Genomic DNA, 25,894 nt, shown 5'->3' on the forward strand with positions numbered 1-25,894 from the left:
GGGTTACTAATTAAGCAGCTCGTACAACTATAAACAAATTACACTAACAACGATCAGCACCGGAGGTGTTCCTTAAATGCCCCTTTTGCTATTCATCGCAACAGCATGAAATAATTATTTTCTATTGCCACCATCTATAGATTCTAGAACAGGGTTGGGCAAAAAGTTTTCTTTTTGCGCTTTTTGCGGGCGGTTAGAATACCAAAAACCTATGCCACAGCAAACCAAGTGATAATGGAATGGACAACAAATAAGTACATAATGGCTTTCACTTATCAAATTTATTGTTTAGAGTGAAGCTGTTTAAATTCGCTCTATTCGCCATACTCAATCCATCTCAACCACCAAAATTATAATCTTATTCTCTGCTCATTTGTTCTGTCTAAACATGCAGAGACGTTAAGGGTATATAACGTCTCTGGTCTAAACTAGACTACTGCAATTCTCTTCTTGCTGGCTGTCCACAGTACCTCATTGATAATTAAGCTTCCCAAAGTCCACAACTCAGATGCTCGATCGTCTTATTTCCCAGACTCGCAAATCTGAACATATATATATATGTCACACCACTTAAATTCTTCACTCGATTCCTATAATATGTCTTACCCAGGAAACACGCAAGATTCGACCAAGCTTGGGCCAAAGCTTGGGAAAATCTGGTAACATTGGTTAGCCCAGTACCAATTATAGCATCCACCAAGCAATTAAGCGCCAAAGGTCACGGTGCGCGGCGCAACGCTATATATATATATGTCAGCCGTGTAATTATTTAAAAATTGTTATGTTTGTATTTTGTCTGTGTTAAAATGTTAAGGACTGCCGATTTCTAACGCTGTTCGTTGTACTAGAGACATTAATTAAATTTCAATCGAACTAACTATAGCAAGGCTGAATAAAAAGAAAAAAAAACTATGGGTCCGCGGGCCATATATACATGTATTATACTTTGTCCACCCATGTCCTAGAAGATATATATGAAACTTTATTTGTTACCAATTCAATATAGAACCAAACTATACGTACGTTGCTCTGTTTAACCAGAGACGTTATACATGGTTTAACGATGTTTCACACCTTAACTGTACGTCTTGCTATGTCATGTTCCAAACGCCGCAATTAAAGACGTGCGTTTTCATGCACTTTAAATGGCGCTTTAAATGCATGCAGGGTATTTGGGACAATAAATGAAAATATTTTATTACACTATAGTATACGATGTTGGAAATGATACTGTATTCAAATATACTATACTACGTACGTGGTAGTCATAAGACTGAATTCATGATATGGTACGAGCTGCGTGCATCACCAGTCGACCATTGATTACGCTTCCACCCTTTAGTTGGCATTCATATACAGTCAAATCTCGCTACTACACTATATTGTGAGTTGTATAATTTTGTTTTTGCAATGCCATTTTATTTCGTATGTCCTGTAATAAGGTGACCAGACGTTTCGGGGACGAAAGCGGGACAGGTGCCCATGATGGTGTCGTAACCGTCAAAGAACGCCGAATCAGCGTACGGTTTTCCGATTTTTAAAGACAACCGGGACATTTGATGGACTTGCTAGAAAGCCAGAAAGCGGAACATTGGGGGTCCCGCCCGATGAGCAGGCGGGACACGAGGTCAAAAGCGGGACTGTCCCGCCTAATGCGGGACGTCTGGTCACCTTACTGTAATGTTTCGTCTTTTACTTTTATTTCAAGTAAACTACCAGACGGTAGTGAAGTTTCGCTTCATGCGCATGCGCAGACTATACCCATACGTTTAGAAACGCCCGGAGGTTTCGATTCGCTGCAGTGGCATAGTACATTTTTTTTTGCATTGAATTTATAGTCGGGACCGAGCAAAAGTGGCATAATACCGAGAGTGACATATAGTAGCGGGGTGGCATATAGTAGCGAGATTTGACTAACTATAGCTATACAGGGAATTTTATACTTATATAATTCATTCTACAAGTATAGAATGAATTTATATTTTTATAATGCATTCTACAAGTATAGAATGAAATGTGTAGCTACGGATTTGTAAAAGCAGACGAAATGACCCCCCCCCCCCCGACACCGGAAAAGGATTGACGCAAGTGCTGACGGGATAGTAGTTCGTGGGTAGCCGGGTATTAATTTGAGCGTTGCTGGTGTACTCGCGGGATATTACCTCGTGCATAGCTGTTGTACTCTACTGGTGGTTACCATGGCTGAGATGTAAGGCGTTGTTGATTTGTTACTTTTACCATCTACACCTTCGTGTTCTGCGCTTTAAATCTGTCAAGCAATATTTGCGCGATTTGTTTATTTTTTTAAAGAGCATTGGATGGACTAACCACAGTATCATTGCATGCTGTTGAGAATGAATTAGGCTGAGTTACTCTGAAGCTATAGGATCGTCATGGCGGGAATTATTACTAGTGCTCCAATGCTTTGCATTGATAATTTATAGACTTCACGAAATTTTCTGCTGATCCAGACAAGGTAGTTTGTGCATCAGTGACAATTCGTTGAAGATAATAGTTTTGAGCAGTATTTTAGTCAGTTATTCTCGTTTTGCAGTTTCGCTAATTAGCTGTAGTACTGTCAAGGTATGTTTGCAACATTACTCATTCTGAGCACCTTTTATTTTCAGAAACGAAATTACCTTAGCAGACAGAGACTTAAAAGATTGGGATCCAATGACTGAAGATTATCATAATAGAAAATTTAACTCTTACCGAGAAGGTTTAGGATACGACCTACAGAGCAACGCAAGAAATCGGTGAGCATTAAATATTTATGCATTTAGAGCCATTGTGTTTTAAGCTTTTTTCAACCTTAACTGGTTACCTGCAAATGTAACGGCATATCACTGATTCATAGCTGACCTTAAAAGAAGTCTTGAGATCTAATTTAGTCTGACCATATTTTAAGAATGTATCATATAGATGCATATCCAGGGTTGTCCATGGGACATATTTTTCTATCTCATCCCATCCCATGGCAATTTATGCCTGTCCCATCCCATCTCATCCCATGGGATTCCCATGGTAATAACAATCCTATGGACAACACTGAAAACCACTTTTCGGCTTTTGTTCTATAATTTCTGCTACTTCCACATACAATAGATGATTCAGAGGAAAGATTTAAATACTTGATGAATGAAATAACAGTAAATTTATTTTACAATATCAAGTATCGACTACCATGGGAAATACAAATGTGTGCTATCCCATCCCATGGGACGTTTCCCATGGGATTCCCATGGTAATAACATTCCTATGGACAACACTGTGCATATCATAATACATATTTTGTTCACTGGTACAGTAATCCCTCGCCACTTCGTGCCTCACATTTCACAGCTTCACTATTTCGCGGGTTTTTATAAGAAATTAATAGGAAAAATGTTTCACGGATCTACGCTTCTTCACGGATTTTCTGTGAAATTTGATCAGTGGAAAATATATATTTTATGAATTTCAGATGAAAAACCCCCGTGTAAAAAATATATTTCTAATATTAATTCTAACAATAAAGAATTATTATAAATAATAAAATTAATGTGAATTACAGTAAACAGTGCATGCATTTACTCTAAAAGAGAACCAGCATCGTTTGCCTGAGACACTACGGGCCTACTCACAATTGTAAACAACACACGATTGGTTGGTTGCTAGAGAAGCGACCAACCATAGAGTGCTGCGTTGTATCAGCAAAATACGGCTGCTAGGATAGTTGCTCGAAAGAAAACAACTGACCACATTACTCCTGTACTACGTGACCTACATTAGCTTCCTGTGGGGAAAAGAATTGAGCACAAATTGTTAACCTTGACTTATGGCTGTCTTTACGACCTTGCGCCTGTATATCTACAAGACCTAATTCGCCGTTACCAACCTCAGCGGAACCTTTGTTCAGCAGCCCAATTCAGGCTTGAACGACCGACCGTTCAGTCAGGGAATACAAACAAGAAGACTGTGGGTTTTAGATCCTTCTCCAATGTAGCCCCGCTTTTGTGGAACTCGCTTCCCCTTTCGATCAAGGAGTCTGCTAGTCTCGCATCTTTTAAGAAAAATCTTAAGACTCGCTTGTTTAAACTTATTTGAAGTTATCATTTGACCTGCAGTTTGGTGGCTGCTGGGATCACCGCGCATTGAGCGCATCTTTGTGATGTGGATACTAGCGCGTTATAAAACTACATCATCATCAGCCCCAATTAGCTCAGTACAGTGGTGCGTTGTGTACTTTTTGTTCTATTACAGATCTGTACTCTACAGTAAAGTACATATTATGTGTTCTATTATTTGCTGTAAAGGTACAATACATGCGCAAAACAGTGTGGGAGTGGTTATTAAGAAAAGGATTATGTAGTGTAAAAGTATGGGCGAGGGTTTATAAAGCCTTAATATAGTGTATAAATAAAAATACCATTTCTATTTTACGGATTTTTAGTTATCACAAGTGGGTCTGGAACGCATCTCCCGCTATAAACGAGGGATTACTGTATAGTCATTCGTGGCTTAATGACAAGGCCCCAAAAATTAATTGCTAGCCTATTTTATCATTCTGCAAACGTCATAGTGTTACACATAAACATAAATTATTGATCATTATTATATATTGGGACCACCATTGAAGATGGGTTTTGTCATTGACTAGTATTTCATCATGCAGTGCATAACTGTAATTTATGAAGCCAGTGTTGTATAAGGGATCCATCATTATGACTGTAATTGCGTATGTATCATTTAACAATAAATGTTTTATTTGTTAAAGAGAAGGGGACGTAAGCCATAGCGTGGAATTGTTCGTCACTGGCATACCACTTCATCTTGATGAAGTAAGTACTTAATATGTGTTATATATCTATTTTTAAAAATCTTTTATTGCTTTCTGCTTGAATAGTCTTTAAATTTTATGGGGAGTTTGCACAGGAATGCAAGTAGCCAATTGAAAAACCAGTGAGACCACTTATAATTACTAAGAAAAATATTATGAGTTCCAGCAAGAAATTTGATTTACCAGAGTCAGCAGCAAAGTCATAACTTGATTTGACTGCTAATTACAGTAGTTGCTGCTTAGGCCAGAGTATATTCCTTGCGTACCCCTGGTGCGACCCTGCTGGAAATGCCCTAAGGGGTACCGTTCAGTCACATCCCTTTGTTGGGTGGGGAGCATAAGGAACAAACCCAATTCCTATATATTATGACACCAAAAAAAAAAAAAAAACAACCAAACCTGGAAAACGCATCAGAGAAGGTGAATCTTCGGACAGTGAGGATAAAGTGAGAGAGAATGTTGAAGGGTCCCGACCTCGTTTTCTTGTAGTGGAAGGCGAGGAGCCAGCCCAGCTTTTGTCCCTCTTCCCTTTTGCAGTAGCAGGTTAAAACTATATCTACACACTTTTCAGCTGTTAGACGTCTGCGCTGTGGACTATTTCTTGCTCAGCGCGGAAATCAGAAAGCATGACTTTTCTTCCGATCGCTCCGAAAAGTACAATCTACCTTTTTCTGCTCTCCAATCTCTCCTTTCCAATGATTCTGATCACCCACTTGTGGTCCAGTTTCCTAAAATTCGCTGGTATCAGACTGTAAACATTTCTTCTCGGCCTACGTTCAGTCCCTATGGCAATGCCACTGGGACACTTTGGGTCAAAATAAATTATATGCCACTCTTCTCTGTCTTTCCGACCACCTACCTTTGTGCCACCCTGAGGCAGAGGAGGTGGTCCTTGCTAGATTAATAAAGTTAGGACACAGCTATGCCACGCAGGGGTTCCTCTTACAAGGTGAACCACCACCAGTTTGTCCATGGTGTTGGGAAAGTTTTAGTGTGGTACATGTTATGATTGTTTGTCCCGAGCTCCAGATTATCCATCGGCAGTTTTTTACAAAATATTCTTTGTTTTCTTTGTTCAGGTCCGTCCATTTGGCAGCAGTCATTTTTAAGGCGGCTAGGACTTTACCATCAAATTTAAGATATTTTATGTCGTGATAATTATTTTGATTTTTGGTTTGTTGGTGGCCTTTTTGGGCTTCATCACTCCTTTTTACGCTTTACCAACTCTTTTACATTTTGCTTATTTCTTGTGTCGACTTTTTAAAGAATGTTATGGTTATATCACTTGGGAGGTTTTTTTACCTAAACTTTTAAAGTTAAGATTACTTTTGTTGCCGTGATATATCCCTAGTTGCTGGCATGGCATTAAACACAAACTGCTCAGGTTGCAGTAGTTGAAGCAACCAACTGTGGCTTATAATTGCTACCACATTCTTCCTTATTCACCAGACTTACCTCCATTATCTGTTTCCTAAACTCAAATCCCACCCATGTGGTTGCCATTTTGGAAACAGAGATAAGGTCATATGTGATGTGGAGGAGTTTTGGGAGGACCAGGATGCCACCTCCTCCTGTGATGGGATTGCAGTGCTTGAGCATTGTTGGACTGTGCATTGATATTAGGGGGATTTTAAAAAATTGTCAAAAACTGTCTTATTTCTGCAACTTCTTCTGGGTGGGACTTAGAACTTTTTTAATGACCCTTTAACTTACCATTTTTATAACTTATTAGAGATACTTAAAAGATTTTTTTTAAACAGTATAATGTCTTCAATCATATTTTGTAGGTTGGGCTGCGAAATCTTTTTATGCAGTATGGCAGAGTACTCAAAGTGACCGTGCCAAAGAGTGCCACTGGACCACAGAAATACGGGTAAGTCTGATCTTTTTGCACACTTATTTATTTTGTGGGCTTTTGACAATAGCCTTTTATTTTTTGGTAGAACCAAGATTGATGTTTGCTTGATAAGAAGGCTCAGTCTTCAGTCATTTGTCCCTTGATTGGCATCGTCTTAGGGGGGATTGACATGGCAACTGATAGGGCCCACCACTCCAGCCTATTTTGGGCAATAGTAAGTAGGTCCTGTATGGTGGACCAGTCCAGTCACTGACATTTGTAAGGCAGTTCTTCCTTTGACCACCATGGCATCAACTACCCTCCAAGGTACCTCGAAGGATATTCTTTGACAGTGGGTCGTACCGGGTCACATATCCAAAGCAGATGAGCTAATGTTGCTTGACTGTTGCAAGTAGAGTTTCCTGGTGTCATATGAGTGTGGCAACCATCATTGCTTTGTACAAAGTCTTTGGTTTTGTGTTCTCTGTATAAGATCTGGAAAAACCTTCAGGCTGCATTTTGTAGTCAGTGGGTTCATGGCAAGAGCTGCCTCAGTTCTCCATTGAATTTTTGTTTATGGAATGGTTGATAATCTCTCAGAGCCTCCAATGTGCTGTCCCTCTCTGACACTAGTTTTGACACTCAGCTGCTTGGAATGCACGCTCACAGCATCAAAATGATGTGAATCAGGTGAGAGCCAGCAAATGTACGACCTTATTTTGCAAGACTGGCAAAAATAAGTAGAAAATATAAAAAAAAATTGAAGAAAGCTGCATGCTTTGACATTCATGCCTAATTGTGTTTGTTCATTCACTTGTACTGTGCTGTTAATTCACTCAGGACTGAATAAGCACTCTCCCCTTTATTCAATAAAAAGCACAAAATATTCCAGTGGCTTCATAGATTAAAAGCTATTGATGCTTCGTCACTCAGATACGTTTTCGCCATCACACCATGTATTAATAAAACTTGGCAGAAGCAACGAATTTCATTTTCTTCAGCCAATCGCTCCTCACCTATCCTTTTGTTACCAAAGGCAGTTCAGTATCTGGTTCTCCCATTGGATAGTGTTGAGATCAAAGGCCGGATTTGTTTACCCCTAAAGTTTTGCAGACAAGTCTTTTGATTGGATAATATTTGAATCAGTCATTAAAAAAGATTGAAAATACAGACTGGGCTTTCTGGCAAGGTATATATAATACAGTGGGGTTCTGACAGGGAAGTGGTACCGAACCATTGTTTCAATTTTGGCATTTTCCTGTGGAAATCTGGATGGATAATAGTTGGGTACCTTGATTTAAAATATATTGTAAGGTGATTACAAATGTTTTTTTAACATAGCAGTGTATTTTCCTGTTAGTAAAGGATCCATTTATAGAGAAAAGTCACACCACAAAATTGACCCTCATCACCTTTCAGGGTCTCTACTGCGAAACTGCTGTGTGCGAGTTAAGACTCATTTTCTCATGGTGGATCATATATAGTCATTTTGTAATCTTTTACAGGATGTCTTCGTCTCCCATTTTGATTTTTTTTTTTTAGCAGGTAAAGATTTATACAGCCCCAAAACTACAGTTACATGTTTAATAGAACAAGTACTTTTGTTGGTTGGTTTGATCATTTGAACAGGTTTGTTATCATGGCTTCTTTCCGGGATGCACAAGCAGCCATTGAAAATCTGGACCAGTTTGTGATTCAAGACTGCAAGCTTCATGTCAAAGTGTCACTTTCAAAAGAAGAAAAAGAAAAACGCAAGAAAAGAAAGGAGGTAATATAAAATTTCATATGCAGTACAATGTGAAGATTAACATTTTGATTGTATGCTGTTGGGGTATGGAGATTGTCTAAATCAGATTGATGCTTAACTGCAGGTTTGGAAACTCATAAGATGAATAAGTATGACATGTGTGTGAAATAAATTACTCCTGCTGCAGAATGAGGAGAAATTGATGGCTGTAATAAGAAACAGCACGAATGGAAAAGAGAGCAACCTCTCATCAGATAAGGTTGGGAAACATTTTATATTTCCATTTTGACTGAATATCTCATTAATTAGGTTTTTTGTTTTGTATTTTTAAAAATTAATTGCAAAACATGCATCTAGTTTTCTTTCGATACTTATATATATTTTTTGTCTTTGTAATGTAATAATTTGAAAATTTTGTAATTTTACAATTATATAATTGATAATTTAAATATTTGAAAAGACTAGAAAATTATTCTTTACTCCTTTAAGTAATGTCATATTTTTACTGTTGCAGGAAACCAGTGGAGGGCTGTCATCAGAGTAAGCTCCTTTTAGACATTTTGGAATAGTGGCAATCTAATGTAACAAGATGTTCACAATTTTTTTAATCATATGTAAGAATAAAAGTGACAAAAATTGTCTTTAGGGGTGAAATTGTTTTAAGCTTTTTATTGCAAACCACAATTTGTTCTAGGCAGAACCAGCTGATCAAAATGAGTGGATCAAAATCAACTTTAGAACAGAAAATTCCTGCTGCTCGAGGTAAAATGACATAAACTAGTTTATTTGTGCTGAACTCAGTTTTATGCATATGTGTGAGGCAGACCTCTGAACTGACCCCACTCCCTGCTTAAAATAGGCTAGCTACAGCATTTTGAGTTTCTACTGTTATTAAAATGTTGCATGGTGCTCTAGTTCTTCATAGCAGTTTGTGTCCTTATAACTATGCTTCTGACAACTGACAAAATTATGATCCATTTAGGAGCTGCTGGAGATTCCAGAAATAGGTTGAAAAAAGAGACAAGTGCAGTTGTTTCAGTTAGTGGCCAGGCTAATCAGGTTGGTAATTTTTTTAACGGTTTAGGTATTTGTTGTGGGAATCAAGGAGGTTGGCTCCAGCTTCTTAATAATATTACTAGACCATAATGTGCACCTTTTTCTTTCTCTCTCTCTCTTTTTTAATATATGCCTGCAAGCAATTTTAAAAGGGAATTATGATGTTAGTCGTCGTGTTTTATAAATTCATTAGATGTAATTTTAGAGTTAGGTGCAAAATACAATAACAAAATGCAATCTAGAAACATTTGTGTCATTTTATAATATTGTGTATACAAAATGTTATAACTCTGTCACTGTCCCTCTTCCATGATAAATATCAGGAAGCGTTAAATTTTATCGCTTTTTTTTTTCCCCCATTAATCTTACCAAACCTAGTGCATGTATTCGTGTAAAGCAATCCTTCTTGATGAGAAGCTCTATGATATTGTATAGGTTTTGCAGGCAAGCTGTGGCCGTGGAAGAGTGCCATCTCGTGATACTGATGTTCAGGCTTTAGTTTCTAAGACAGTAATCAGCCAAGGTAAAATATTTATACTGTAAATAAGATACTGATGCAGTCTCAGGTTAAAGTGTAATTTTTATGTTTTAGCACGACAGCGAAATCATTCAAAGCATTGTTAAATCCCATGATACTTTTTATGGTTCAGTTAAAAGTCAACTTAAGACACTCGGAGACTGGAACAAAGGGAAGTGTGAATGTAGGACAATAAATGGCATATTACACCCCTATTATCATATGTTTACAATGGTGTTCATGCAGTAAGAGGGATAAGTTTCATTCCTTATGGGTAGATTGATGAATGTTTTATGCTGAATGTATTTGTAGCATTTTGGATAGATTGAGAAATGCTTTGTGCTGAGTAAATGAGTATTTGTGTGAATGTGCATGCACACCACTTCAGATTGATTGAAGGGTTCAGGACTGGATATATATACATACCTGTGAGCATTGAATATATATATATACAAAAACCAACTTTGATTTTGATTCAGAATCAGATATTTACATGAGTGTTGTGGATTGTTTGAGTTGTACTTTGTGCAGGATATGTATACATCAATTTGGATAGAATCTTATCATCTGGCTGCAGCGTTTGTTAATAATAATAGTTAGAGTATGGTTAAAATATTAAAGTGCAGTGGAGAACAACCATTACAGCAACTTTGGAAGCCCACAAACAGATCATTTGTCTTGTGTTGAAATGAGTAACTGTTGTAAGGCTGTGACACTGTCACAAGTTTCACATCTTTAGAAATCCTTTAAGCCATGATGCCCAAATATCCATTTCGGACAGCCGTGTCTTTATTAGAAAAAGACTAGTTCATAACTGTTAATAGTTCTTTTTGTTCCATGACTTCTAATTCTTGATGATTTTTTTCCTACATTTTTCACTGTTATTTTTGAAAAAAATTTCAGGTTTGCTCCAGTGTGCTTTCTGTGGTCAAAAGGGTAAGCTGTTGTTTTAAACCATATTAACTTTTCATAGTCATTTTGTACACGTGTGAAACATGAATATTATTTTGATATTCTAGATGTCTAAAAATCTTAATACTAATTGCATAGTGATGGCATTAACTTTGGTTAAAGGCATTCAGTGCCCATCATTAGAGCAGAACTTCCTTTTTTGTGATAAGATTTACCTTGATGCTATTTGTGATCTTTTTATTCAGAATAAAGGTGGAAAAAAAAGTTTTCTAAAGGGCACTATGTATGTTGTAGATGTTGCTAAGTTAGTGTTTACCTATCTCATTTTGTTTTTCTGCAGCCTCATGCAAATGTACCAGGTGTAAAACTCGCTACTGCTCCAAAGAATGTCAGATAAAGGATTGGCCACAGCATAAAGATATTTGTGAAATTATGGCGTATGTATTTTACATGGTTTAGGGCAGTTATATGTTTCTTGGTCTTTCATTTACACAGACGATATACATGTTGCATACTTGCATGTAAGTAGCAAAGAATAATCGTCACTTAGATGTCTTATGTGGGTGTTTATAAGAATTGATCACAATTACAGCTAGATAAAGGGTTTCTTCATTGGTCTACAGAATGTTGCATATTAAATGGGTACCACACGTTTTGCTGTAGAATTTTTTTTTTTTTTTAATCTTTCTGCTTACATTCTTGCAGTCAGTTACCTGAGCTATTTTTTTTATATATATTCTTTGATAGGTCTGAACTGGCATCCTCATTTGGTGATGCCTCTGACTTTGAGGTATATGTTGGGGAGGAGATTGTAAATGTAAGTATATAACCAGAAACCTTCTGTAAAATATTAACTAAGCTAAATATTACATAAGCTTAGGAAAAGTTTGCTCATAGAATAAATTACCTGATGAGTTTCATGCACTTGGCCACTAGATTTTTTTTTTTGAGTCTATTTTTAAAGGCCCATTAGTTTAAGAAAAAGATCTAGCCAGAATTATCATCTTGGGCACTTGCCATTGTTGCTTCCTGTATTCCTGTATATGAAAATAAAAGCAACTGGTTTACCACAAGGCAGCTTACAATTTTCCCATAAGACACATTTTGGAATAAAAGTTTAAGAAGAATAAGAATTTGTTAATTGGCCAAGTTATCTTTCACTGGAAATTTATATTAATAATATAATGAATTATATAGCACCATTTCCTGGTTCTATGGACAGGATCATGGCAGACATAGATGCATGCAACATAAAATGCAGGGTTGTTATTTCTAGAGAATGCCAATAATATAAATATCTAGCAAGGAAGGAGCAGCTGCATTGTGTGAAAATCATTTTGAATAACTTTCCATGCAGAAGGCTTATAACAAAAAATTATTTCTTTTCTTGTACCTCATAGCATGTTGTGAAAGCCTCACAACTTTATGAAATCATTATAGCACTTGTGTAAAATAAATGTTTCATTGATCCCTTTTAATACCTATATTGAAATTCAGTTGGGGTTTTTTGTTTCTTTCATTCCAATACAGTTGAACAAAGAGATCTTAAGCACCTTGGGTGATGATGGATGTCAGCCATCGCAATCATCATCAGAACAGTTTCATCATCAGAATAAAAGCCAACAAAATAATAAAGCAGATCCATCAAAATGTCTATTGCCAACTGAAAGACGATCACAGTTATATCCCTCAGAAAAGAAGGGGCTTCTGCCACATCCTTCCGGTGATCATAAAAATAGGCAGACAGGTTCGCTGTTGCCAACACCTACAAGTTATGAAGATATTTCAAAGATTCATCATTCCTACCAAGAAAAAAAGAGAGGTCCCAATAATGGAGCAGCTTGGGGGCAGTCCCAAGGACAAAACCAGAAAATAAAGGATTACAAGAAATTTCAGCAAAAAGAGGAAAAGACTGTACCTCAGAATTATTCGTGTGGTAAAAAATCATCATGGCCTCAACAACCTTCTGCTCAGCAAACACAACAAGTACCCTCCAATCAGAGGAAAGAAGAGATGTGGCAGGAAGAAAAAAGCCTTAAAATGAAAACTAGAGACTGTGGGGCAGCAAAACCCTCGGCTAGTAACCACATGATAGGGAAGTCTGTTCTAAGTGATAGGGAAGACAAACAGCTTGCTGTTACAATTTCTGACAGCTCTCAGCAAGACCTTGTTCCTGGATCAGATGATAAAGATGTGGAGCAGAGGTTCAAAATTGGAGAGCCAGTGCAGGTAAAATATTTTATGTTTAATGTCAGTAATGACAATATATTGAGATATTAATTTCCAGATACAAAACCATAAAGAACAAATTTTACTTGTGAATGCAGCAGTTCCTTACTCATCCCAGAAATTGGCTGGAGGCAGATACTTGAACATTTCTGAAATCAGCATTTCAGTATGTCAGGCATTGAGTTAACAGTAAATTGAATGCAGTCACCCATGTTGAACCTAGGTTTTAGCTGATTTATGGAGAGATACACCATTGCTAGTGTGTTTTGTCAGTTCATGATGTTTGTTGCATCTATAATTGCAGCACTGTGATTTGTACGAAACAACAATCATACAAAACACATGGCTGTTTTCATGTCCTATTACTAGGACTTCTCACAAAGCAGATTCTTTAGAATGCAGTAAAACTTCTGTATTTACAACTGTCTGAAATCTATCAAAAGCAGAGGTCTTGATAGGGAAATCAATCAGTATGCTTTGATCCAGGAACCATGAGTTCAGATCCTTATAAATTGATGTTCATTTATTTAAAGATTGAAAATAAAGCTCTGAAATCTACATAATTGCTTTTCTATGTGCTTTGAACTGACCCTGCCATGGCCATTTTATCCTCCATGTAAGACCACATTGTCTCAACACCTAAATCAAATCAATCCAGACCCAGGTTTAATAAATACCTGAACAGGGGTATCTGTTTGATATCAATGAACATTTGCATATACATTTAATATGCATTGTACTTTGATGACATAAGGCTTTTTAAAAAAGGATTAAAGAGAAAATTTTGTTCATGCACCATTGAGAAATTAGTTCTCAGAACAGTATTACCAAGTGGCATTTTTGTTTAGTAAAATGGTGGATGAATTAGAACAATCTGGTGATAATATTTCACATAACTTTTGTCATAGGTGAATGATTCGTCGAGTGGGCTTGGGTCGATCTGGCTTTCAATGTTGGGACAATGTAGCCTTACATGAAACACATGGTCATGGCATGATTAATTTATCGAAGGCTGGTAGTCAGCATGGGTAGTGAAACATGGTTTTAGGTTAAAACAACAGTGACCCAAAGAACAAGCAGTGTCAAAATGTAATTTTTATTTTTCTAACATTATTTTTGTAGAAAGTCCTTAATACAGGTCAAACTATCAGCCAAAAGCAAGTCTTTGTAAAAAAAAGTGTACTTAATACTTTTCAGCACACATGACTTCTGCCAAAAAATTCATAACAGAGCACAAAGTTTGGGTCAAAAGTCATGTTGGAGAAGTGGTTGTAATAGAGATGGCATTTTTATAGCAGAAAGTGACCATGAACATTTTTGGGGTTGTGTCTAAGACTTAATAAAAAGATTTTGCTTTATAGAAAAGTGTGCTGTGCGAGGAAATGTCAACAGTCAACCCGTTATTCTAAAAACCTTTCCTCGCACAGTGGATGGACATAGGAGGAAAATAAACTTTTAAAATTTTTGCATGAAAAGTAGCCTGCTTGACTGTTTTATCTTCTATACACTCACAAAATTTTGCGGATTAACGGGCCCTACAAAAACATAGTTAATTCATAACTGTTGTATTTTGGTGACATTAGGTTTTGGTAGCCCACGTGGAAAACCCAAGTTCCATTTGGGTGCAGAAGCTTGATGAGCTGAAGGCACTGGTTGAAACCCAGCAGACTCTGAAGGTATATATGGTATTTGAATCGTTTTATAGGATTTGTAAATTTTAATGAAGTTTGTAGTGAGTACATGACTATTTGTCTTCTCTTACTCATGGTGGTAAAATTGTAATGGTAGGAAAGTTGAATGAAGACAAGAATAATGTGAATTTATGTGTTATGTCTAGGAACATTTTATTGGCAAGAAACAGGATCATTTGGAGACATTTAAGAACAACGATTTGTGTGCTGCCAACTACCAAGGAGACTTGTGTCGTGCACGTGTTGTCAAGTTGCTTGGTGGACACAAAGCCATCGTTTTCTTTGTGGACTATGGTAATACTGAGAAAGTTAGTGTGTCGGAACTTCTGCCTTTACCACCTCAAATGGCAACTTTTCCAGATTTGGTAAGAACTTAGTTTTTCATTTTTTAAAATTAAATAGTTCATTCTTGGTGATTAACTTTTGCTGATAAATTTAATCATTCTCCAGCTTTAAGAAAAGGTGTGAATAGTTTAGTTTGCTGATTTTTTAGCCTTTCATTACTTAATACATAGTCTTCTTAGTCTTGAAGATTTTTTCTCTCCGACATTTGGTTTGGAAGTTCTCTAGGTTCTGCCTGATTTTTACTGATAACTTTTGGCACTCGCTTTCATAAAGAAAGAATCAAAAGACATGAAGCATAAATTTTTACAACATAGGAACAGAACAATCCAAACTTGGGAAATGCAGCAGGGAGGATCATTTTCTTTGGACAGTGAGGAGGAGGTGAAAGTTGGCCTATCCGCTCTTGTTACTCCCCCAGTATGCAATAGCTAAGGGTTTTAAAAAGCATTTCATCAGGTTTTTCCTCGATTGAATGCCTTTGCACTGAACAATTTCTGGTCCCGTGCAGAACCCCAAAAATAGTATAGCAAACACTTTGTAGACTGACCCATTAAATTACTGTGTTAAGATCCTTAATTCTTCTTGCCATGCTGCAGGTGATTGCTCTTCAAGTGCCCACTGTACAAATTGTGATTGTTCTCATGTCACAAGCCTAGATTTTCTTCTCTGCATTAGCAAGCAGAGTTCACATTTCATATCCATAAAGCAGGAGGGACTTGGTAGTAAACCTAATGTTATGACTGCCAGATCCTCTCTAGCCTACACAAAGCCATCATTACAATACTATGGTCCTGTACTAAGGTGCCCAAAGAAGGATTCCACTGTCAGCATGTCTCTTTCTCTGAAGCCTTCATCTAATAATAAATGTAGAGATTCTTGCACCACCCCAGGTGTAAAGTTTTATATCTTAATAGCAGTATTTGTATAGTGCATTTCCCCACATGAAGACCACCTATGTCGATCAGCTGAAACCCGCTCTAGGTGACCCCATGTCCAGCCCTTTCCTTTCATCTCCCTTTCCACTGTTCTTCTCCAAGTTTCCTTTGGGCGGCCTTGTTTTCTTCGGCAGTCTGGAGTCCATCGTAGGGCGACTCTGGAGAGGTCTGCTGTCTGCTGGCGGAGCACATGTCCAATCCATCGCCAACAGCCTTCGTTGAACCTGCGTGGTGATGGACTCGGTTCAGTTCTTCGGTGGAGTTCTTCGTTGGTGATGGTGTTTGGCCAAAAGATGTTAAGTATTCGCCTGAGGCATCTGTTTTGGAAGACGTCAAGCTGTTACTGATGGTTTTGGTCATCTTCCAAGATTCTGATCCGTAAAGGAGGGTGCTGATCACATTTGACTTGAAGATTCTCAGCTTGATCTTCTGGCTGATGTTTGTTGCCTTCCATGTGCACCTGAGTGAGGCGAAAGCCAGCCAGGCTTTCGCCAGTCGGGCTCGAATCTCCACCTCCGCATGCCTGGTGTTTGACATTTTGGACCCAAGATAGGTGAAACTGTCAACTTCCTCAATCTCTTCTCCGTTTAGTTTGATGCTGTCTTGGACTCTGGCGTTCACTCTCATACTTTTCGTTTTCTTTGTGCTGACCTTCAAGCCAAGGTTTTCAGCTGATTCTGAGAAGGCATTTGTTTTTTCCTGCATGTCTTGGTGGCGGTGTGACAGCAGGGCAATGTCATCAGCAAAGTCCAAGTCTTCTAGCGTTGTTGTTGCTGTCATAGTGTGATCCCTCTCTTCTCACTGTTGGTGGAAGTCATCATGATCCAGTCCATGGCCAGGATGAAGAGGAACGGCGACAGAATGCAGCCCTGCTTCACCCCAGTACTGACGTTAAAGGGGTCTGTAAGCTCCGTGTCACAGACAACCTGGGATTTGAAATCGCTGTACAGCATTGCAATGACCTGAACAAGTTTTGCAGGGACTCCGTAATGCCTCAGGATCTTCCATAAGGACTCGCGGTGAATGCTGTCAAAAGCCTTCTCCAAGTCGATGAATTTGATGTACAGTGGTGTGTTTCGTCGTTGCTCTGCTCCCAGAATTGTCGCAGAATGAAGATGTGTTCAGAGTAGGATCGCCAGGACAAAATCCTGCTTGTTGTGGTCGGAGGTCTTTCTCAAGGGTTGCGTCAGTCTTGACAGAGCAATCTTGCTAAAGACCTTGCTGTGAGGGAAAGAAATGTTATGCCCTCCAATTGTTGCGTCTCCAAGATCTCCTTTCTTGGGTAACCTTTGAAGATGAGCCCTGTCTTCCACGCAGGCGGGAGCTGCCCTGATTCCAAACTTGCCTGAAAATTTCAGTCAGCTTTGGAGCTATCACATTCACATCTGCTTTCAACATCTCTGCTGTTATTCCATCTGCCCCTGGTGCTTTGCCGCTCTTCATTGTCTTAACTGCTGCTGTCACTTCTTCCAGGCTTGGGTAGGTCTGTGCAGATGTCAAGGTCTAAGTGCTGGGCTGGATGTCTGCAAGCTGAGGGGGATCTGGTCTGTTCAGAACTGACTCAAAATGCTCCCTCCAGCGCTGTAGTTTTCCTGCCTCTCCCTCGATGACATTACCGTTCACGTCTTTCACTGGCACATCACTGTTCTTAAACACGTTGTTTAGCTGTTTGTTTATCTTGTACAGTGTCTTCAGGGAAGGCAAGCTCAGTGGGCTTTATAAGATGTAAAGGGCAGTGGATAGTGAAGAGAAGAGTTACATAAGCAGGCTAACATACAAACATGCACAGTGAAGATTGTCAGAAACACGAGAGAAGGGGGAGATAGTAACAGTCAGGCGACACCAATTATACTAGGTATTTCCAAAAGAGGTTTTTAAGTCCAGACTGGAAAGCATAGTGACTCTACGGAAAGACACGGAGGACATTCCAAATACTGGGGCCAGCTTAAGAGAATGAGCAACAGTTGAACTCCAGTCTGATACATAGGACTGAAACTGGCACAGGCAGTACAAACTGACTTGCCAGGCTGGTAGGGCCACATAAACAGATTGGAGTGAGGCTGTGAACAACACAACAAGGTATGGCAATCTTGAATTTGATGTGAACCTTAAATGGCAGCCAGTGCAGATCACGCAGAAGTGGTGTGACATAATCAGCCTTCTGCATTGTTCTAAGCTCTGGTGCTTGTCAAGCAGGTGGTTAGGGAGGTCAAACAAACATAGTTATTTTTGTCATCGAGCCTGGACGGTACAAATGCTGATGTAAGTTTCTTGGTGGAAGCCGGTTCAAATGCTATCAAGATGACTGAAGTTTTTCTTCCCGTTTTAAGCAGTAATTTATCAACAGCCAGTGTTTGACAAAATCAAGTGCTGATTAACAGTGGAGTTAACAAGAGCTGAGAATAGTCAGCATACATGTGGTAGTGCAAGCAAGAGTGGTGAATCACAGGACCATGTGGCTGAAGATAGGCAGTAAACAAGAGAGGCCCAAGGACTGAACCCTGAGGCACTCCATATTGCACCACAGCAGGTTTTGATGCAAAGCCGTGGACACTAAGAGACTGGGTATGAGCAGACAGGAGTAGAGCCAACCTAGGACTGTTTCAAGGGTGATGCAAAGCCTTTGGAGGAGAATGTGATGATCCAAAGTGTCAAAAGCAGCCAGTAGATCAAGCATAGACAAGATTGATATGTAGCTATTATCACAATCAGATAATAAGTAATTTGTGACCTGCACCAGAGCAGTCTTGGTTGGGTGGTGCTGACTGGAAGAGCTCAAGAGATGGTACATGCCAAAATGCTCTAGCAGCTGGTGAAGGACAACCTCCAGAATCAGAAATGATGGAGACTCGGTGGTAGTTCATGTCATTAGGGCTTAGGTTAGGCTTCTTTAATAGTAGAGAGACAGTAGCATGTTTGGAAGAAGAAGGAGCAGCTCGTTGACAGGGAGTGATTAACGATCTTGGTAATAACCAGAATCAATAGGCCAAGGCACTAAGACAAGATGGCAGTAGGAACAGGAGCAATAGCTTGGATTTCTTCAGCAAGTTAGTGATGTCTCTGACTTGATGCTCGGTTAAGGGCACAAAATCTGTGGATACACCAGCAAAGTTGGAGAAGCTGGGACTGTTTGATGAGTGGCCAAAGCTCGCTCTGATAGTGCTGACTTGAAAAAATGTACAGAATGCTTTTAGCACCCTTGTGGGTGGAATGGTACTTGGACAAGACAAGGCAGTGTTTTTGTCAACCAATCAACCAACACTTAGCTCAAAGAAAAATGCTCAAGTTTCTGATTGTTTCTGTAATGAAATGAAATGTTTAACTAATTCAGGAGAAAACATATCTGCCAAGACTATTGATTGTAGTCATAGTAATTATTAGTCATCCATTTTATGTGGCTGAGAATATTAAAATTAACACTTATTTGAGGTTGAGTATCAAAAAAACTATTTCTTTTCCAGGCTATTCAGTGCCAGCTGGACATTTCTCCATTTGACAAAAGCCATCAGTGGCCAGAGGAGTTGACTGATGATCTAAGAAATCAATGCACATATGGTGACAAGTTTACTGCCACTGCACTTGAGCAGAAGTCTGACATCACTGTAGTTACGCTTGTTCGAAATTCAGATAGTAGGTTATTTTCTATTAGTAACTTTGTGTTTTTTGTCATAGCTGCTTTTTTTTTTTGTTCAGATGGATGTGTATCAGTAAATCTCATCTTACTGCTACATTCTATTTCATTTTTTGTTATTGCATATTCACACTCAGCATGATTCGGCTTGCTTTTTGTTTGCTGTCAGATCTGGATGTGGCACAGTATCTCCTACCAAAAATTAGTGCAAAAGTGGGTTTGGTGAAATTGTCTGCTGAAGGAAACCCTAGTCAAAGAGCATCAGTATGCCATAGCAGGTACAGAATTCTTTTCTCTTTTTTAAAAAAAAAATTGGGGTGGAGAGGTTTGGCAGAGGGTCATTTTATCTATTAATTCAGTTTTTGTTTTTTGTAGTTCAAGGTGGGATTTAAACATTTTGAATCGAACTGGTCTCCAAACAAGGTGTGTGGGTATTTTACACCTGCTTAGAAAGGCATATCCACATGTCAATTATACAGAATGAGGCATTCTTTTGCCAGTGATTTTTGTTACATGCGTGTAATGGACCTGTTGTGCAATAGACTATTTTTATGCAATATTACAGCACAGTAACACTCCTTCACATCCATGCCCCCCACCCCAAAAAAAAAGCATAGAATAAAGAACAAATACAATTGAAACAAAAGACAGTATTAACACATACATACAGTGATATCACTCAATCAGTAAGCACTTAGTAAAACTAATAGTCTTAAGATCTCCTCGAGATGGACCTCTGCTTGCTACCCCAGCTGGTTGGAAAAGTGAATTGTCTGCCCAGTTGAGAAGCTAAACAGCCCTTTGCTGACACCTTCTAGTGCAGGGGTCACGGACTTTTTTGACTGAGCCATTTCAAGGCTACTGAGTAATACAAGGAAGTACTTGTTTTGATACACACTTATGGAGTAACATTCATGATAGTATAGACAGGTCAGGTATCAACATGCCCCATGGGTAACACACACACACATGGTCCATGCAGGTGACCACGGTCAATGTGTTGGCTATTCCTGGTCAAGTGCTTGGTCGATAATTACTTTGGTAGATTTCCTGCCTTGATAGCCTAGCATTGTCCTTACGAGTCGTAAAGCCGCTGTGCAGTTGGCCAAGCTTCACACCTGCACTGCTATGACCACACCCCTGGTCATTAACAGCTTGGTGGATGTCGTGTAACACGATTGGGCGTTGCGGGACTTGCTCTCTCACAGACACATTCGCAAACACACAAACAAACTTCCACACGCCCGACGCGAGCAACGAAGCCAGTCACTCCTCGGTAGACACAAAACACGCACACAAAGTTACAATACAAAACTGAAGTTTATTGGCGGTTGCAGAGTGCGACTACCAACTCAAAAGATAAGAAAAGAAAGGGGAAAAAAACCCCATTACAACAGATTGCAAAAACAAAACAAACGGGATAGCTTCACCACCAACTTAAAAAAAAATCAGACACACCCACTCACGTCTAAACACGCCCCTCTAACTTTGTGTGGTCTGGCGTGGCACAAAACTTTCCCAACAGTATACTGGTTCTCCCTTCCTCCCAGGCTGCTGCCTGAGACAACTCGCTGCTCACCGCCACAGAACAGTTACGGTGTCATGCCCTCTGCTATTGTCAAGCACACAGTCAGTCCACACGGCCAGAATCTTGGGACTTGGCCAACAGTCCGCTGACACCCTTTGTCACACACCGCTGTGGCTAGCCGGCCGTTGATGCGGACGGTCTCCCTGAAACTGTTGGGTCTGACCTTGTGAACGCATCACACGCAGAGCACTGAACCCAGCTCCTCCTCGACATCAATCCCCCTAATGGTGCTCATTGCCCTCGGGCTGGCCTCCCTCTTTGCCTTGGGACAATCTCTTATCCAGTGGCCCTTCTGGCCGCAGTTGAAGCACAGCTGCTTCCTTCAAATCTGGCTAGGAGTTGGAACCGGCACCACCTCCTCCTTTGGCCCGTCAAGTCTAGCCTGTGGCTGGGGCACAGTATGATGATCAGCATGGTGCCGTGTCTCTGAGAACTGCTGTGCCAGCGTCGCCGCCTCTTCCACGCTCCCTGGCGCGCATTTGCGGACAAAAGTGGCCTCCTCCACAGACAGTCCGTCGAGCAGCTGTTCCATGAGAACCAGGTCCTGCAAGCCCTAGAATGTGGATGGCTTGCCTGCCAGTCCTAACCGTCTGCTCAGGTACGTCCTCGTATGCGCCATGTTCTGTAAGAACGTCTCCCCGCCCTCGCGTCTGGCTGTCAGGAACTTCTTCTGGTATTGGCTCATGACGCATTAATTCTGCCACATGCAGGAGAAAAGGAGCTTCTGCCAGGACCTGTACCACACACCAACTCCATGGAATACACCAACAGTATAGTCCCGAGCACACTACTGTCTCCCGCCATCGAAGCTCTTTTTTTCTGCCGCCCCGACCCCGGGCTTCCAAAATAAAAGTCCCGGTCTAACCCTGGGGAGAGGGAAACTTCCGCCCTTTTCATGCTAATAGGGTCTCCGCCCCTGTCTCCGTCATATCAAACAACTGGCTACGCCGCTACAGCAAGCAACACGCGACAGTGGAATCTTGACCACTCTCGACTGTTGGTGGTTCATGATAACTCATTCAGTATAGATGAATAGATGCAATTGAACTATAGCTATGAAGACGTTTGCATCCGTGTGTAGGAAGAGATAATTAAGTTTACAAGGTAGAAAACTGGTTTCTACAATGCGCAAGTATATACAAACATTTTTAAAAATCTGCTTGGCTTACTTTCAGAATTTTTGCTTCTGAGGTGGAGACTGTGGCACAGGAGCTTCACATAGGAAACACCTACAGTTTCCTTCTTATGGAATGCACAAATCCCTTGAACTTCTACATGCAGGTCAACAGGAAAACAAATCATTTTGATTTGCTTGCCAAGGAAATTCAGCAGATGTACGAAAGTCCCAGCCAAGAGGTCTTCAGGTAGAGTTTTGGAACAAGTAAACAGCAACAAACATTACAGTGTGCACAAGGGCTTTCAGACCAGTTTTCATAAGGCACAAAGAACAAACATGTACATAGCATGGAGACTTTTGCAATATGCTGGCTTAGCATTTGTCAGAAGACCCTTAAAATATTGTTTTTAAAAAGGATGGGCTAAAATGACAGTGCGTTCTGAAGCCACACATGTAGCCCGACAGATGTTTCTAGCCAATATAACAATAATTTATATTTTATAGAACTTAATGTACAAGTTAAACCATTTGGGAAGAAATCAAAAGTATGGATTCTCAGTGCCAGTTTCAGTAGCTTTGTTTATTGGAAATATGTAGATTGTTTTAATGATCGACCGTAATGTTTGCAGATAAGAATATTCCATTTTTTTTCAGGCCTGAGATTGGAGAACTTGTAGTAGCAAAATTTACAGCTGATGAAAAGTGGTACCGTGCTGAGGTTCTTAATGTGGATGGTACACAAGCGAAAGTTCTATATGTTGATTATGGTAACTCTGAGATGTTGGACCTTAAGAGACTGCAGCCCATCCTGCCCAAACATACGACTATACCCTTCCAGAGCTTCCTCTGTGCAGTAGCAGGAGTGAGCGCCCCTGCATCACAACACTGGAGTACCGAGCAGCTCGAGATTTTTTTGTGCACCATAAAGAACTACATGGAGCCATTAGAAAGCAAAGTTTTTACAGCTGTGGTAAAAGGCATAGAAGCTGGCTTGGTTTGGGTGGATATGAGTAGCAGTCGTCGGGAGCAGACACTGTCAGAAATTCTCCCATCTCTTCTGGATGAAGCTCTTCTTCCTCAGCCTCTGGAGCCTTTCCACCTACCCTTAAGCCCCCCTGGCACTTCCTCAAAGCCTCCTTCTCTAATCCATTCCCCTGCTTCTCCTCAGCTATCTGGTTCCCCTGGCATACCAGAGAAGATGACTTGTGCTGTTCAGCCCTTGTCTCCAAGCTCAGTGTTCAATCACACATCGAAGCACAGTCCAACCCATAAAGCCATAACAGACAAAACTACATCTCCCCATATTTCTGGAGATACCAACTCTGCTATGCTACCTCCAGACTTTGTCAACTGCGGACTTACAGAGATTAATGGATGCCTCGACTTTTATGCTGTCACTCTAGATTCCATGGAAGAGCTTGAGATGTTGAGGGGTGCCTTAAACAACCTTGCCCAAGACCCCCAAAGTACTTGCATCAGCCAGAAGAAGCAGCTTGAAGAGCTGGTGTTGGTACAGTTTAGTTTGGATGAAGAGTGGTACAGGGGCCGTGTATTGTCCTTGTCAGCAGATGGTGCTACATGCAAGGTACTTTTCATTGATTATGGCAATATTGAGGAAAAGACAGTATCCTCTCTCCGCGTGCTTCCCAAACGCTTTAGACAGATGGAGGCAAAAGGCATACATTGCTGCCTGGCACGGCTCAGCCCTCCTGTACCCAGTGAAGTTGAAAGCATTTTTCTTAAGTACAAACAGATGCATTTTAAGTTAAAGGCTGTGGGTGATGCAGGTGGTAAGCAGATTGTGGAGATGGCGAGGCTTGATGGAGCATCTGTCAATGACTTGTTGATTGATAAAAAAAGTGCCTTGGGTTTTAAAGAGACTGAAAGCCCATCTGTACCTGCTCCATTGGAGTTGACAGTTGCATCAACTAAACTGATGCCATCCCTAGAGCCAGAGCCAGATCAAGACATGCGTGAGAGTAGGCCGACTCTGGCTTGTTTGTCAACAGCATTTCCCCAGGAGATGGAGACAGATATGAAGGCAGTGATCACTTACTCAGAAGATCCTGGTCACTTCTTTTGTCAGACAATAACGCAAGCAGGTATGTACAGATATTCCTTAATTTTAGACACTTCTTCTTCCTATTCACCCCCGCCATCGGACCCGGTTCTGGGCATCCCTTTCCAGTTGGGACCATGTCATGCCAGCTGTCTCTGCCTCTCTGTGGACTGATCTCCTCCACGTCTGTCCCCGAGGGCTTTCACCAGCACGCGTCATAAGCCCCTCCTAAGAGGGATCTTCCTGTCCAGGCTCCAGATGTACAGTTATCGTGCTTGCGGTTTCTGTAGCATTTAGTTTTTTTACAGGGTGGGGTTACTAGCCCCATGCCCAACCACGAATGATTATGAACACTGCAGTGAAAAGTTAAGAACATTTTCTCTGTATTTAAATTGCTAACACCAGCAATATTTTAGAATTGCATGTTGAGTCATTCATGTCTGACAGACATATTTCACACCATGTGCATTTATCTACATGTGCTTAAGGGATTAACAAAGCTTTGCTGGTTTTTTAAAATGGTTGCAGATGTACGTGGGAATTTAACACAGGCCTTGGCACAGGTCGATGCAAAAGCCCCTGTCGCTACTTTACCTGAGGTTGGTGATCTGCTGTGTGGCAAGTTTGATGGAGGTAAGGCACAGAATTTTAAAACATCTTGCCTGACAGAAATAGTCTTACCTTTTTTAGACTTGTAAATATGTTTCCATGTTAAGTAAAACACATAAAGCTCACAAAGAACATTTTCATGGGGTATAATTTGCTCCATGAATGGCATCTTTTTCAGAGTGGAACAGATGTGTGGTAAAACAAATCTTGAACGAAAGTCTTTGCCGTGTTCAGTTCATTGACTGGGGCAACGAGAGTGACATTGGCCTAGAAAATCTGCGAGCTTTGCCAGAGAGTTTTCATGGCATTCCTTTGTCCACATTCAAGTGTGCATTATATGGTAACCATGATTTTTGACTTTGATTTTCTACTTGTGATTGAATGATGTTCCCCAGACCACTCAAGCCAAATGAGGAGATCTTATCTAATATTTGAAAATATTCAGGTTCTCTTCATAAAAAATGTGCATTAAAATATTTAATAATTAATGTATAAATATATGTCTGAAACAAATTTACAAAATTTATGTTTCACAGGATATATTTATATCATCTATAAACAATCCAAAATGGCGCCTAAACAACCATTTCAAAGGCTTATAACTTTGTCAATTTTGTGGGTAGATGCAAAATTAGTTTTGAAATTGGTACCTAAAAGAAAGATCTACAATCGCATGAGGGGGATTTTGAAAAATGAAATTAGTTATTTTATTTGTGAAATTAAAAAAAATCTGTGTTAAAATTTAAAAAATTTAGATCTAAAAAGAACCCTGTTTTTATGTAAAACCATCTGCAGAGTGGAT

At 39.9% G+C, this 25,894-nt stretch overlaps 1 protein-coding gene across 2 annotated transcripts in view; it reads left to right on the forward strand.

Annotated features, from left to right (window-relative positions):
- Positions 1-2,065: 2,065 nt before the first annotated feature.
- The window catches only part of LOC112565190 (tudor domain-containing protein 1-like), a 32,927-nt gene continuing 9,098 nt past the window's right edge, over positions 2,066-25,894 (forward strand). The window contains exons 1-22 of one of the 2 annotated variants that reach the window (XM_025240522.1): positions 2,066-2,209; positions 2,628-2,756; positions 4,757-4,820; positions 6,607-6,692; positions 8,286-8,424; positions 8,591-8,662; positions 8,918-8,943; positions 9,098-9,165; positions 9,386-9,462; positions 9,895-9,982; positions 10,880-10,912; positions 11,229-11,325; positions 11,636-11,705; positions 12,419-13,117; positions 14,701-14,793; positions 14,955-15,173; positions 19,550-19,718; positions 19,889-19,997; positions 22,483-22,671; positions 23,079-24,526; positions 25,012-25,116; positions 25,271-25,432. In XM_025240522.1, the coding sequence (XP_025096307.1) occupies positions 2,199-2,209; positions 2,628-2,756; positions 4,757-4,820; positions 6,607-6,692; positions 8,286-8,424; positions 8,591-8,662; positions 8,918-8,943; positions 9,098-9,165; positions 9,386-9,462; positions 9,895-9,982; positions 10,880-10,912; positions 11,229-11,325; positions 11,636-11,705; positions 12,419-13,117; positions 14,701-14,793; positions 14,955-15,173; positions 19,550-19,718; positions 19,889-19,997; positions 22,483-22,671; positions 23,079-24,526; positions 25,012-25,116; positions 25,271-25,432 (4,153 nt within the window). In that variant the 5' untranslated portion in view covers positions 2,066-2,198. The remainder of the gene's footprint in view (positions 2,210-2,627; positions 2,757-4,756; positions 4,821-6,606; positions 6,693-8,285; positions 8,425-8,590; positions 8,663-8,917; positions 8,944-9,097; positions 9,166-9,385; positions 9,463-9,894; positions 9,983-10,879; positions 10,913-11,228; positions 11,326-11,635; positions 11,706-12,418; positions 13,118-14,700; positions 14,794-14,954; positions 15,174-19,549; positions 19,719-19,888; positions 19,998-22,482; positions 22,672-23,078; positions 24,527-25,011; positions 25,117-25,270; positions 25,433-25,894) is intronic. The other variant, XM_025240523.1, reaches the window with a different exon arrangement.

Source organism: Pomacea canaliculata, linkage group LG5 (genome assembly GCF_003073045.1).
Source record: "Pomacea canaliculata isolate SZHN2017 linkage group LG5, ASM307304v1, whole genome shotgun sequence".
NCBI lineage: Eukaryota > Metazoa > Mollusca > Gastropoda > Architaenioglossa > Ampullariidae > Pomacea > Pomacea canaliculata.